This window comes from Phyllosticta citriasiana (assembly GCF_038021145.1).
Source record: "Phyllosticta citriasiana strain CBS 120426 chromosome Unknown IWZ02scaffold_13, whole genome shotgun sequence".
Classification (NCBI taxonomy): domain Eukaryota; kingdom Fungi; phylum Ascomycota; class Dothideomycetes; order Botryosphaeriales; family Phyllostictaceae; genus Phyllosticta; species Phyllosticta citriasiana.
Genome location: NW_027117290.1, coordinates 839,602 through 852,776, shown reverse-complemented (window position 1 = coordinate 852,776; position 13,175 = coordinate 839,602). Strand labels below are relative to the sequence as shown.

The window sequence follows — 13,175 nt, the reverse complement described above, 5'->3', positions numbered from 1 at the left end:
GGGCCGCAACAAGGGCGAGGGCGGCGGCGCACCGCTACCCATGTGCTCGCCGAGGGAGGAGCTCTAGTATCGTACAGTACATACATAGCTTGTCGTGGTTGGAATGTGAAGAAAAGTCTGTTCGGCTTAAGTGTGGCGATTGGAGCGTGTCGTAAAATATTGTCACAGAGGCAAAGTTGATAGGCAGCAGTAAGAATCTCATGGACTGCGATAGAGGATGGAGACATTCAAAAAGAGAAGGCGTATAGTCTCAACGCAGTGTGACACTCTTGAACCAACGTCGTTCTAGCCCTCTCAGATCTTCTGAGAGAACAACGTCATTGTCGTCTGCGCTTTCGTTGCGTGTTTGAGACGGTCTGATAAGGAATGATGGCATGGTGTCGCGTGGAACTCTCCGGCCTGCATATGCAAGGTGCATGCGAGACCTCGTGTTGGAACCGAGTGAAGAGGCAAGACGCTCGACTGGGCTTTGGAGAGGTGATGGGACATCTGAGGCTATCAATTTGCGGTAAACAGCGAAGTTTTGCATTTCCTCCTTGTTCCTATTTTGGAACAGTGTCGAATGACTGGCCTCAAGGCAACTTTTTGCGTTGGCGAGATAAGACTGGCCCCGAAAAGACAAAAAGGGGGGGGAAAAAAAAAAAAGAAAGAAACGCCGGAAAATAATAGTTGGAGAGACTGCTCGGAATGCAGAGCATCCGAAAAACATGACCCTTGGCGGAGAGGAGATCAGCGATGCGACGTCGTCTGTGTAGACAGACACCCCAGCTGATGACGGGTCGCAGCATCTCGCCAAGTCCTCACACCTGGATCACGGGCCATCAGAGGCTGTGGAGGCGTGCGCGTGCCGCAGAGAGCCAAGACGCGTTGAGTAAGCGAATGGGGACAGGCCGAGAGATTGAGGGTCCCCAAGGGTAAACAAGTCCGGCAAGGGCGATTGGATGGTGTTGGTTGGGGTGGTGGTGGTGCTGAGGTCGAGTCGGGACAGGTAAGTGCCGGTGGAAATTTGTTCCCTGCCCCGTCCGTCCCGGCGATGGGCCTTACCTTACAGGCCAGCTGGATTAGCCGGCCCCGTGGCAGGTTTGCCGCAACGCACTGGTCTCGTTGCCATGGCATTGATGTGAATGGTTTCCTTCCGTCTTGAGAGGATCAGCTGAGGCTGTATAGACGTCGCTTGAGGTGGGACGGCTGGCCCCCGAAGGAGGCTTATTTTTTTTTTTTTTTTTCTGGGGGGAGGGGTTTTGGGGTCTTCACGACCTGCCATTTTGGATCGTATAGGGTCGTCTCTGATTGGTCGAGCCAAAGAGCAAAGTTGGTGATGTCATGGTACAGGCACGGCGGGCTGTCGTGATGTAAGGAGGACGGCAGATGGGTCGAATCATCAACCGGAGAAGCTGTCAGCCCTTGGACCGTTTGAGAGGCGTGGAGCACGTGTACGGTAGATAAGTGAAGGCGGTCGAGTTGGGCGCGGGAAGACAGCGGACCAGGGAGCTCCTGGCCCTTGGTCCACGTCGACTCAACCCCAGCGAGGCCTCCCCCGACTGACTCTGGCTCTGGGGGGCAAAAGGCCCTTTTGGTCATGGCATTGAGGACGAAGGCCGGTGTGTATAGCAAGACAGACAACATGGACAGAGGAGAGGGCAGCTGGACTGACGACCGGACAAGCAGCGAGGGCCAGTGACAGACAGACAGGGTTGCAACGCAGGCGGCCAGCCCTATCGCGATACGTACCTGTCCTATCGCATGGCTCAGCAGTTACATTTTGGGGAATGCACCAACACCGACGCCCAAGAGAGCCAGCCGTCCAATTGCACTCAACAGGCCGTCCGGGCCCACCCCGCATAATGCAAACCTCTGGGCGTTATCTTAAATTTAAACCCCAGCCCACTCCTGCTGCTGCTGCTGCTGCTGCTGCCACCTCAGACGCCCGTCTCAGGTTCAATCAACTCATCCATCCTCTCCTCCAGTCCACCTCGCCCCGGTGCCATCTGTGTGACCCGATCCTGCTATGCTGAACACCATTGCGACTGGTTCCATTTCTCAACTTTGTACCTTTCGCCCCCTCGACCCGACCGCCTGAATACAATTACCACGGCCTCACGCGACAACAACAACAACAACAACATCATCATCATCATCTCTTCTTCCCTCACGCGCCTCCTTCTACCTGCCGCTGAGCGAGCTGCCCCTGCGACAATCCTCCATTTGAGTCCCAAAGCAGCTTCGACCTCAGGCCAACATGCGGTACTTCATCAACCCATTCCACAAGCACGACGTGTCAGAATTCCCTGGCGTCCTCGTGCCTCTGGGCCAAGCTCCCCACCGTCGCTCGTCCGTGACGCAAGTCCACGATGGACCAAGGAAATCAGAGGACGGCAGCGAATGGTCGCACGGCACCACCATCGAGTCTCTGCGCGCCGAAATCGACGGCGACGATGCTGCCGGCGGCGTCGACACCCCGTACGACCGTAGGTTACTTTTTGAGAGCTGTCTGCCCGGCTGATGCCGCGTTTCCTTCCCTTTTGGCCTCACGTGGAGAGGAGCCACCATCATTTCAGATCTAACGGCAAATAGGCAAGTCCAAGGTCATCAACAGGGCCATCCAAGACATTGGCATGGGCCGCTACCAGTGGGAGCTGTTCATCCTGTGCGGCTTTGGCTGGCTCGCAGACAAGTAAGGGCTCCGTCTGTTTCAAGGAGAAACTGCTTTTGCTAACGCGTTGTTCGCGCACAGCTTGTGGCTGCAGGTGCGTGCATGGCGAGACCCGCGCTTATCTACGTCCTTTTCCTTTGGCTAATCAATTGACCAGGCCGTTGCGCTGACTCTTACCAAACTGAGCCCGGAGTTTGGCGTCGATAGCGAGCAGATTCGCTACACGACCCTGTCGCTGTTTCTTGGCCTGTGTCTCGGTGCCAGCTTCTGGGGAATCATGTCCGACGTCGTTGGCCGCCGGTTGGCTTTCAATGCGACTCTCTTCATTGCCGGAGTGTTTGGCCTAGCTGCAGGCGGCGGTCCCAACTGGGTCGGCACTTGCGCCCTCTTTTGCTGCCTGGGGATGGGAGTTGGCGGCAACCTGCCGGTTGACGGTGCCCTGTTCCTGGAATTTCTGCCCTTTGCCAGCGGGAACCTGCTGACGCTGCTGAGCGTGTGGTGGCCAGTCGGCCAGTTAATTTCCTCTTTGAGTAAGTCAACCCCGGACGACCAGGGTCGCTCCACGACCAATCGGTGCGCTGCATCACATGACGGTGCGAGAGTCTAACATGGACCAGTTGCTTGGGGCTTCATTCCTAACTACTCCTGTGCGGATGATGCCACCGTTTGCCGCAAGGAAGACAACTGGGGATGGCGATACCTCGTGCTCACCTGCGGCGTGATTACATTCCTCATGTTTGTTTCGCGCTTCTTCCTCTTCCACCTGTTTGAGTCTCCCAAGTTTCTGCTTTCTCGGGGCAGGCAAACGGAAGCCGTCGCCGTGGTCCACGGCATTGCCTACAGAAACGAGTCCCAGACGTGGCTGACTGAAGAAATCCTCAACGAAATCGGCGGAGACCCAGAAGTTTCCGAGAAGCCAGCGTTGTCCACGGGCGAAATTATCCAGCGCAACTTGTCCAAGTTTTCAACGGCACGCGTCCAGCCGCTCTTCCATGGCAAGCGCCTCGCCATCACGACAGTGCTCATCTGGTTCATGTGGACGACGATTGGCATGGGCTACCCCCTGTTCAACGCCTTTCTGCCGCAATACCTGTCCAATGCGGGATCTGGCGGCAGCACGTCGACGTACATTGTGTACCGCAACTACCTCATCACGTCCATCGTGGGCGTGCCGGGCTCCATCGTTGGCTGCTACACCGTCGACATCAAGTACATCGGACGCAAGGGCACCATGGCCATCTCGACGCTGCTCTCGGGCATCTTCCTGTTCCTTTTCACGCTCAGCACCGACTCCAACTACCAGCTCACCTTTTCGTGTCTCGAGGCCTTTTTCCAGAACATCATGTACGGCGTGCTGTACGCCTACACGCCCGAGGTCTTCCCCGCGCCCAACCGCGGCACCGGCACCGGCATTGCCAGCTTCTTGAACCGTGTCGCTGGCCTGTGTGCCCCCATTGTCGCCGTCAATGCTGGCCAGACGGACCCCAAAGCCCCCATTTACGCGTCGGGTGGCTTGTTCATGGCTGCGTTTGTCGCCATGCTGTTGCTGCCGATCGAAACCAGAGGCAAGCAGAGTCTGTGAGGAGGGCGAGCCCCTCATTCATCAGGCTTGTCAAGGGAAAAAAACCAAAGACGCCAAAAAGGGACAAAAATCGCAGCGAGAGTGGCGCATAGACCAGTGGTAATTTTGGCTTACTGTTTGTATCGCCGGCTGCGGGTTTTCTGGGATTCGTTGGAATAAGTAAAGATTCGGGATACGAGCTAACGGCAGTACTATGGTATTCAGACGATAGCCTTGATTTATTTATCCCAATGCATCCGTTGAATTTGATTATAAAAAAAAAAAAAAAAAAAAAACCCCCCCTCCTGATGAACCCACCAACCAGAGTGCCGTGACGCGTCTGTTGACTCCTTTCCTTGACGTGATACGAGATTTCCAAGAGACCTGTCCTCCCGCAAAATACCTTGCACATGGCGGCATAACATCGTGACTGTGTAACCAGGACGCGTGTCATAACAATCGTGACATGGACTCAAGCGAAATATCAAGTGGTCCGCCTTCCCCAAAAGGCGCCTATCCGCCCAACCAACAACACCTGGACCGAATTTCCAAAAGCAGGCAAGGAAAGAGATTCCAAGCACCGGGTACCAGATAAACAGCGCATCGATGATTATCCCCTCTTGTCTCCAATCATGTGGCCCTCGTCTACGCTGCCGCCGCCGATCCCGTGCACCCTGTCAATGGCACGAATTGACTCCTCGCTGTGCTCGCGCCGTTGGCGCTCCAATCTCTCGACGCCGCGCTGGATATTCTCAATGTGCAGGGTGATGGCGAAAGCGGCGGGACTCCCCTTTGCGTCGACGCCGAGGCCAGCGTCGAAGATGTCGTCGGCATCGACGCCGGCAGCCCCGGCGGCAGCGGCACCGCCGGCCGTCTCGGGCGCGGCGACGCGCTCGCGCAGGCTCTCGAGCTCGGAACCGATGGCCTGCAGCTTGAGGATGACGGCGGCGACGTGGGCGCGGGCGGAGCGGCGGTAGCGCGAGACGTCGTCGAGGAGGCGGAGCTGGCGGGCGTTGCGGGCGCGGTCGGCGCGGCGGCCGCCCAGCAGCGTCCAGATGTCGCTTAGCAGCTCGTCTCGCGTGGCGCGGGCCGTCAGCTCGTCGCGCGCCGTCACGTCGTGGATGCGGTCGAGGTTGGCGTCGAGGTCGTCGAGCAGCGAGAGCAGCGCCTGCGCCTGCCCGATAAGCGTCGCGATTTGCGACTCGATCACCGCCGTGTGCCGCGTATATTGCTCGAGAAGCACCCGGTGCGCCGTGTCGGCGCTGTAGGGCCCCAGGATGGGCGACAGCAGCGTCGAGAGGATGGGCGTGTTGGAGAGGAGCCGCGGGATGGCGCCCTGCGAGGCCTCGACGTCGACGACATGCTCGATCGTCTGTAGCGTCCACTTGTTCACCGACAGGATCCGGTCGACGGCCTTGCCGATGTTGGAGTTGAAGATTTGCAGCTCCCGCGACGCCCGGCTCGCCGTGCTCACGAAGCCGTCGAACTCGAAGCTCAGCTCGTTGCGCGACGGCAGCGCCGAGTACTTGACTACTGTCCGCACGTCGCGGATGGCGTTTTCGCTGCGCTTCATCTCCGCCGGTAGCCCGGCTGATTGGATTGCTGCTGTGAGGATGTCGTCGAATGACGACTGCACTCGGACGAGGTCGTCAAACTCGACTGGTCCGGCCGTCTTGGGCAGAGATGGCTCGCATATTGGTAAGCGCAAAAACGCCACGCCGGGGATATAGCATATCGATGTAAAGGCTGTAGTTAGAGGGGTAACAAAAGGACCCAGGGAGGTTTGAAAATAGTTGTCGAAAAGGGCTCGGCTCGTGGCGTACAGAATAACGACGGCAATCATGATGGAAAGGATGGGTTGCAGGAAGTAGAATGTAGGGACAAATAATGAGAACAGTATTCGCATCATTGGATGCACAAAATTCTGCCATATCCAGTCCAGGGGCGCAAGGATGGTGTAGGGCTCTTCAGAGGGCTCGGATGACCGCGAGATCTTAGCCATAGGCCTGCTCCTCCTGGTTGTTGGAACAACCCTCGGGATGTCTTCGTCGTCCTCCACATTACGCGACACGCGCCGTCTCGGGCGGTTTCCTGCAGGTGATTGCATGAAGGATCCTTCAGGGGAGGGCATAACAAGCTGGGGCTCTCCAAAGTCTGTTCGAGGAGTTGCCTGCCTTGTCCGCCGTGTGGCTGGCGCGGGCGGCAGCGAGGACGTGCTACTTCCGGGAGAGACACCGACCCAGCTTTGACTGGTCTTGTTTGCGCGACGCTTTTTGGACTGTTTGCCTTTTGTCCCGGGCTGGGGTTCGTCACCCGTTAATGACTGTTCAAGGTCGTCCTGGTAGGAAGAGTCCACGGTTCCCCAAGATTCTCCAAGCTCTTTATTTCGCGCCTTCGCCGTTCCCATCATCTAGAAGCGCGCCCTTGCCAACCCGGAATCGAATTTTGGCTGTCGTTTTGGTGGACTGGGCGAGTATGTGGGTTGGGGTTGCAATGTACGTTCGGCGACAGGGTCGCCAACAGGAAACAAGCTGTTGCGCTTTGGCAAAGCGCGCGCCAGATGAGCACAGTGACAAGAATGAAAACGATTCAGGCGTCCGCAATAAGGTTGAATGCTAGGATGACGCGGACACTGCGCAAGCTGTCAAAGTCGAGCAAAACCAAGATTTCATGTAAGGTCGACGTAGTCGAGTACGACGACCTCGACAGTCACCGCCAACGTCACCCGCCACAGCGCGGCGCGGATCCGTCCAATCGCGTTCGACGCGACCCGGCATTCAAATGTCAACCCTGTCGTTGAAAACTACAGCTCACGCCAACCGCCCACGATGCCAACAAGACGTCCTCTTCTCAATCTGTCCCACGCATATTGCCATGGCAGATCTCTTCGGTGTCCATTGGCCTCGCGCCCAACGGTATTCTCCCGCAAATGCTCCTCTAGCGCCCCAGCGACGCCGCCGGACTCGACCGCCGACCAACCGCCCAAACCCGATCATCGCGAACTAGGACAGGCGCAAAAGCTGTTCATGCACAGTCCGTACAGCCCGGGCTCACCTCTCTACCTGCCTCGCGGCGCAGACATGTTCAACAAGCTTGCGGGCTTCCTGCGGGCACAGTACATAAAGTTTGGGTTTGACGAAGTCATTACTCCAAACATTTACAAGAAATCGCTATGGGAAAAGTCGGGCCACTGGGATAAATATGCAAAAGATATGTACTCGGTTCAAGGTCGAGGTGCGACTGGCACCACCGAGAACGCTGAAGCGGGTCAAGACGAAGAGTTTGGTCTCAAGCCCATGAACTGCCCAGGACACTGCTTGCTGTTTGGAAGCGAAAAGCACAGCTACAAGGAGCTGCCCATCCGCTACGCCGACTTTAGTGCCCTGCACCGGAATGAAGTCTCCGGCGCCCTCAGCGGCTTGACCCGTGTGCGCCGTTTTCACCAGGACGATGGGCACATATTTTGCCGCCCGTCCCAAATTCAGTCTGAAATCAAGAGCTCGCTCGACTTTGTAAAAATGGTGTACCAGACGTTTGGCCTCGGTCCGTACAAGTTGGTCTTGTCCACGCGCCCGGAAGAACACATTGGGACAGAAGAAGAGTGGGCGCGAGCTGAGGATCAATTAAAGGCAGCATTGCATGCCAGCGGTCAATCTTGGGAGATAAATCCGGGTGACGGCGCATTTTACGGGCCAAAAATCGACGTCATTCTGCAGGACAGCGATGGAAAAGAGCACCAAACCGCTACGATACAACTCGATTTTCAGTTGCCGCAACGATTCAATCTTGCGTACACAGCGCCTGCACCGGAGCGCGAAAAGCAGGCTCTCACAGGGAAGCCCGTCCCATCTGATATCCTTGCGGACGATGAACCATCGAAGACACAATCTCAGAGCTCGCACGAGAGTGAGGGGCCGGTGGCCCCCGTCCTCATCCACCGCGCAATCCTGGGCAGCCTGGAGCGGTTCATGGCGTTGCTGATTGAGCACTACAACGGGAAATATCCTTTTTGGCTGTCTCCGTACCCCGCCATCATCTTGACCATGTCAACGAAGCCAGAGCTCGAAAAATACGCCCAGGAAGTGGCCTCGCAAATGAACGGCGCACCGCCGGAAGGATCGCACCAGTTTCGCATGTCCAGGCCTCGCTTGCGGATCGACGTGGATTCGTCTTCGACTTCGCTTGGTAAAAAGGTGATGCGGGCAAGAGAGAAGGGTTACAACTTCATCCTCACCGTCGGCGAAAGGGAGATGAGCGATGGCCAAACGGTTTCGGTGCAGGTGTGGAATCAGCCCGACCTGTTTGAGTTGGGGAGGCGCCTAGCAGACAAAGGAGGGAAAGCAAAAGAATTGGGCAACGTATTCAGACAAGAGGAAGCAAGAGGAACGCTTCCGCTTCTCAAGAAACGTCAGAACGACACGATTTCGAGATCGTCGCTCCAGAAATTGTTCAGGTTTTTGCAGGATAACTACTTATAAGAGGATGGTCGACTTTCAATGACGACGAGAATGGCGAACAAGGCGTACTCGGGTTCGTTGTGGATTTTCCCTTTTCCTCTCATATTCAAAATGTACCCTGTCGAATTTTTTCAGATCTCATAGCGGCGCGTTTGGAGACAGATGTAAACGGGCATCGTCTCGGAAATGTCACTTGTATATGGGGCACGGAGTTGTGGGCCGGAAACGCAGGAATGGCAAAGGGAGCGAGACATGTTCTTTTGATTTACTGATGGACTTCATGTTGCAAAAGATGGCAGAGCCCGGTGGCACGGCGCCTCAAGGTGCAGGAGCATTGGCTGGCTGTCGTACATGTCGATAGAGACGACGGCTGAGACGCGTTGCTAATATGAGCACCGTGTTGTCGGGGAATCATGTCGTCAGGGCGGGAGAGTAGCGGATAGACGGCTGATCCCAAAGCCGTGCACTGACGATCGCAATATGGGGAGTAAAACCAGCGGCGATGGCAGCAGCAGCGGTTTTGTGGTGTTGGCGTAGTGTTGCAGCAGCAATGAGATGAAGTCTGTCGTGCATACGGTAGGGCGACGCTGATTCGACAATGGCTTTGGGCGGGAGATGATTGTTTGGCCGGGGCCCAGGGGCTGCCTCACCTACGCGGCCCTGATTGGGCCGGACCGGAACAGACGAACATCACGCTCCATCGGCCCCGACGCGCCCTGGCTCTCTTCAACCACATCACTTCCTCCGCCATCATCCTCTTCGCTTCGCATCCACCATAACCTGCCTCTTTTTTCGCCCGCAATTTTTACGCCGGCCTTCGCTCCCCCCCCGGTCGCTGTGCGATCAGTTTTGCGCCTTCTCCTCGCCCAGCGACAGTCCCACCGCCAAACAGCCACGACCGTCATTCGTTCTGTGCTCCGACTCCTCATTTCGCCCGTCGTGCTGCGTGCTGCGCCTCTGCCGCCCAAACGCTGTCCCAAACGCTTGCTCTCCTTCGCAAGCTGTCTCTCCAAGGAGCGATTCTGCGTCACAAAGAGGGCGCCCTGCGCACCAAGATCGCTCGTTCACCCTGCCCTTCTTACTGACCGAGTGCGCTCTTCTCTGCCCTGGACGTTTCCTACCTGCGACACCTGGGAAAGACCTTTCGTTCTGACCGCTCACCATGTCGACGCCTGCTACCTCGCCGGGCCCGGAGCAAACGCGTGAGCGCTTGCCCACTCTCTATGAGGTCCTGGCCCGGAGGACCTCAGCACCCGTGGACCTCTTCTTCTTCTACATTTACATGCGCGACCAGCAGCGCTCCGTCGACTATCTGGACTTTTGGTGCGTCTTCATTGCTCGACTCTATCCCGGCAAGCTAACATGCCCCAAGGCTTGATGTCTCCCAGCACATGGCACTATGCCGACACTATGTCCGCGAGCTTCGCCGTACCAACCTCTTTGGCACCCCAGAGTTGGAAAAGGCCGGTAGCAAGCGCTCTTCAGCCATCCTGGACAATGTCGCAGAAGCCGGGCCTTCGACCGAGAAGAACAAGACGCCCGATCAACGCCTGTCCGCCTTTCTTAGGGAAGATGGCATCAGGCACTCCCCGCAAAACAGCGTTGGCACCGACGAGTCTGGACACAGCGCCAGCATGCCCCGCCCGAGCTTCATGAACTCGCAAAACAGCGGCTCTCCTATGCAGGACTCTTCAGGTGGCGCCGAAACCACCCCCGAGCAACACAGCGTCACCCGCGCCGATATCCGTGCTTCTGCGGAAAAGATTCTCTACACCTATCTCCTGCCTGGATCCGAGCGTGAGATTATCCTTCCGCAAACCATCTTAGACAGGGTGACGCACGACATTGAAATCGAGAGCCGCGACGACCCCGAGGTCTTTGATTCCGCCAAGGACTACGTTTTCCAAGCCATGGAGCGCGATGCTTTTCCTGGATTCCTCAAGGCCAAAGCCTTCGGCAACCTGGTCCCTCCGAGCATGATGGTCCGTCTTGTCATTGGCTTGCTGGCTATGTTTAGTGGCTTCTGGGCCGCTTTCACCCTCATCTTCCTGGACTACTCTCGCGCGACCCGCTGCTGGTTGATTCTACCTTTCACCGTCGGTGTCTACTCTTTGGCGACACATCAATACATGCTGGATCCAATACTTGTTTTCGCACTGCGCTCCGAGACCACCTTCGGCAACTTTGGAAAAATTCGCGAACCGTTTGTCAAGAAGATGCTGCGCCGACGAGCCATGACCGTTCTGGCCATGATTGCAGCTTGCGATGCTGCTCTCTGTCTCCTGTTCATTCTCGTCCCGGGAAAGCGTCTATGAAGTCGACAAAGCCACACTCGGTACCCCAAGTTCTCATCTTGCTTCAGCCATGTTGTAATAGATAATGACGAACCACTTTGGCCGGAGTTTTTCCCACGGACCACAGGATCCGCCCTCTGGATAATTTTCGAGCCGCAGTCAGAATTCGCCGCGTAGTTTGACCGCAATCCACAACCAGTGAGCCCCAATCGCAGCGAATCGGGGCCAAACAGCGTCCCTCGTCACCCGGCCTGTGCCTCTCTGGGTCAACCTTGCACTTTCCTTCTCCAAAATGGGCGTCGAATCAGTTTCCTTTTCCTTTCTTTTCTTCTGGGGATGTTTTTGCTCCTCATGAGCACGCAGTTCCCTTACTGATATACCCGAAGCCTCTTCCCCACGGCGGTTCTTGCTTTTCCTTGCCTTCATGTAAATGCTTCAATGGGCCCTGTGGCTTTCTTTCTGCAGCTTGCCTGCGTGCCTTTGGCTTGTTTCCCCCCGGCTCTCCGTTTCTCTTCTTGCTTAATGCTGCATTGCCCTTGATGAAATCTTCCCTGTGACGCTGTGTTTGGTGTGGAATGGGATGGGATGGGATGACTGGCTGGCGTGGCGGGGCGTGGCGGGGCGTGACACTCGAGCCTTGCGACGTGTCGTATCGTGTTCCGATCAGATTCGAGATCGGTCCTGTGACTTTGGCTGCGGCTCTGGGTTTTTGGTCGAATGCGACTTCCACGCGCGCGTCCCTTGGTATAAAAAAAAAAAATTAAAAAAAATAAAAGTGGCAGATGCACTCGGGCCTGCCTTCAACAGCGCCACCAGTCTTTCATCATCTTCTTGCCTTCCTCCCAACTCAGCGTCTAGATAGAGAAGCACGCAAAACAAAAACAATACGATTGATTGACTGCTTACTTGCTTGGCTTATCTTTTTGTACCGTCTGCTGCTGCTGCTGCTTGTTGCTGCCATCATGCGTCACTAGTCAATATGCACCTACCTCTTTCTTCTCTCTAGAACATTTAATTTCTTACATTAACATCCAGTCTAATGACGTGCAGCTATTGCAACTTGGACAGATTGCTTCCTGGCCTTGACCTTGGGAGGAGGGGGGGTGGGACAAGAGACAGCTTTATTGATTGATTATTAGACGTCCACCCCTCTTCTCGCCACCATCACCACCACCACCACCACCACCACTGCCCAGCCCACCCTACCCATCCCCTCACGCATCGATAATCCACGGCACACATGGTCGTCGCAATTGGCCCAGGCAAAGACAACAGGACAGAAGATGGATGAGAAACGGATTGAGCCAGCCAGCGACTTCCTTAGTATAGTCAATCTAGTCTGTAAGCAGAAGAGACACAGTATCAACCCGCACCGCTCCCAACCAATCAATCAATCAATCAATCACAACTATCTTGATAACAGTGGGTTGGCGAGGCAGGCTGACGGCCAAAAACCCACTCAGAGAAATAGAATAAGCATGGCATTGAAAAGGGATGGTAGGTAACCCATAAGTAAGGTAGTAGTGGGGAATGATTATCTTGCTTGAAGCATGCGCCTGGCTAGCTGGCTGGCTGGCTGGCCACTTTCCTTCCCTCCTTGCTTCCTTCCTTCCTTCCCTTCATTCATTCATTCATTCATCGCATCCGTTCGCTCCCCCTCCCTCCTCCCCCTCGGCCATTTTGTCGACCCAGTGTTGTTGTTGTTGTTGTTGTTGTTGTTGTTGTTGTTGTTCTGTTCTGCTTCGTCCACTCACTACTGCCACCACCACCACTACCCCATGTCACTGCGCCTCTAAGCCCCCCTCTCCCCCGCGCAATCGAAACAAAGCATGAGGCGCACGCACGCATTCGTCCATTTGTTCGTTGTATCGTTCGCGAAGCTGAAGGAAAATCTGAAGTAGACAACTCTCGACCGACCGATAGAGACCAATAATGGAACAAGAAGCAAGTAGTGAGAAGGAAAAGGGAAAAGGAAAAGGAGAAATGGATAAAGCAGTGGGAGACCGCATTGACTGGAATCGATAAGCAGCTGGTGGATCAGCGGATGGATGGATGGATGGACTTGTGGGGATGAGGAAAACAGCGGGGAGGAGAGGGGAGAAGCAGAGGAGATGTGGGTTGTGTGTGAAAGCTGGACTACGCGCGAAAGGGCAGTGAGAGAGTGGATTTTTTTCTTCTTCCTTTTTTTCCCCTCTGTGTCTGCTGTGTGC

General features: G+C 55.8%; 5 protein-coding genes across 5 annotated transcripts; 3 read left to right on the top strand and 2 right to left on the bottom strand.

Annotated features, from left to right (window-relative positions):
• Window positions 1-146: 146 nt before the first annotated feature.
• On the bottom strand, window positions 147-877 carry IWZ02DRAFT_73059 (uncharacterized protein). The gene has a single exon (XM_066771133.1). The coding sequence runs from the start codon at window positions 707-709 to the stop codon at window positions 251-253; it is 459 nt and encodes a 152-aa protein (XP_066619778.1). The 5' UTR covers window positions 710-877; the 3' UTR covers window positions 147-250.
• Window positions 878-1,933: 1,056 nt separating this feature from the next.
• Window positions 1,934-4,344, top strand: IWZ02DRAFT_73018 (major facilitator superfamily domain-containing protein). The gene is made up of 5 exons (XM_066771132.1): window positions 1,934-2,468; window positions 2,575-2,674; window positions 2,735-2,747; window positions 2,811-3,183; window positions 3,271-4,344. Exons 1-5 carry the CDS (start codon window positions 2,240-2,242, stop codon window positions 4,233-4,235), a joined length of 1,680 nt encoding a protein of 559 aa, XP_066619777.1. The 5' UTR covers window positions 1,934-2,239; the 3' UTR covers window positions 4,236-4,344.
• Window positions 4,345-4,824: 480 nt separating this feature from the next.
• IWZ02DRAFT_383782 (uncharacterized protein) lies at window positions 4,825-6,057 on the bottom strand (the record flags this gene model as incomplete). Its single annotated transcript, XM_066765295.1, has 2 exons — window positions 4,825-5,004; window positions 5,053-6,057. 2 exons carry the CDS (start codon window positions 6,055-6,057, stop codon window positions 4,825-4,827), a joined length of 1,185 nt encoding a protein of 394 aa, XP_066619776.1.
• A 960-nt stretch (window positions 6,058-7,017) lies between these two features.
• On the top strand, window positions 7,018-8,814 carry IWZ02DRAFT_73013 (uncharacterized protein). The gene has a single exon (XM_066771131.1). It carries the CDS (start codon window positions 7,043-7,045, stop codon window positions 8,690-8,692), a length of 1,650 nt encoding a protein of 549 aa, XP_066619775.1. The 5' UTR covers window positions 7,018-7,042; the 3' UTR covers window positions 8,693-8,814.
• Window positions 8,815-9,717: 903 nt separating this feature from the next.
• IWZ02DRAFT_73010 (RGS domain-containing protein) lies at window positions 9,718-11,266 on the top strand. The gene is made up of 2 exons (XM_066771130.1): window positions 9,718-9,994; window positions 10,044-11,266. Exons 1-2 carry the CDS (start codon window positions 9,834-9,836, stop codon window positions 10,984-10,986), a joined length of 1,104 nt encoding a protein of 367 aa, XP_066619774.1. The 5' UTR covers window positions 9,718-9,833; the 3' UTR covers window positions 10,987-11,266.
• Window positions 11,267-13,175: the final 1,909 nt, after the last annotated feature.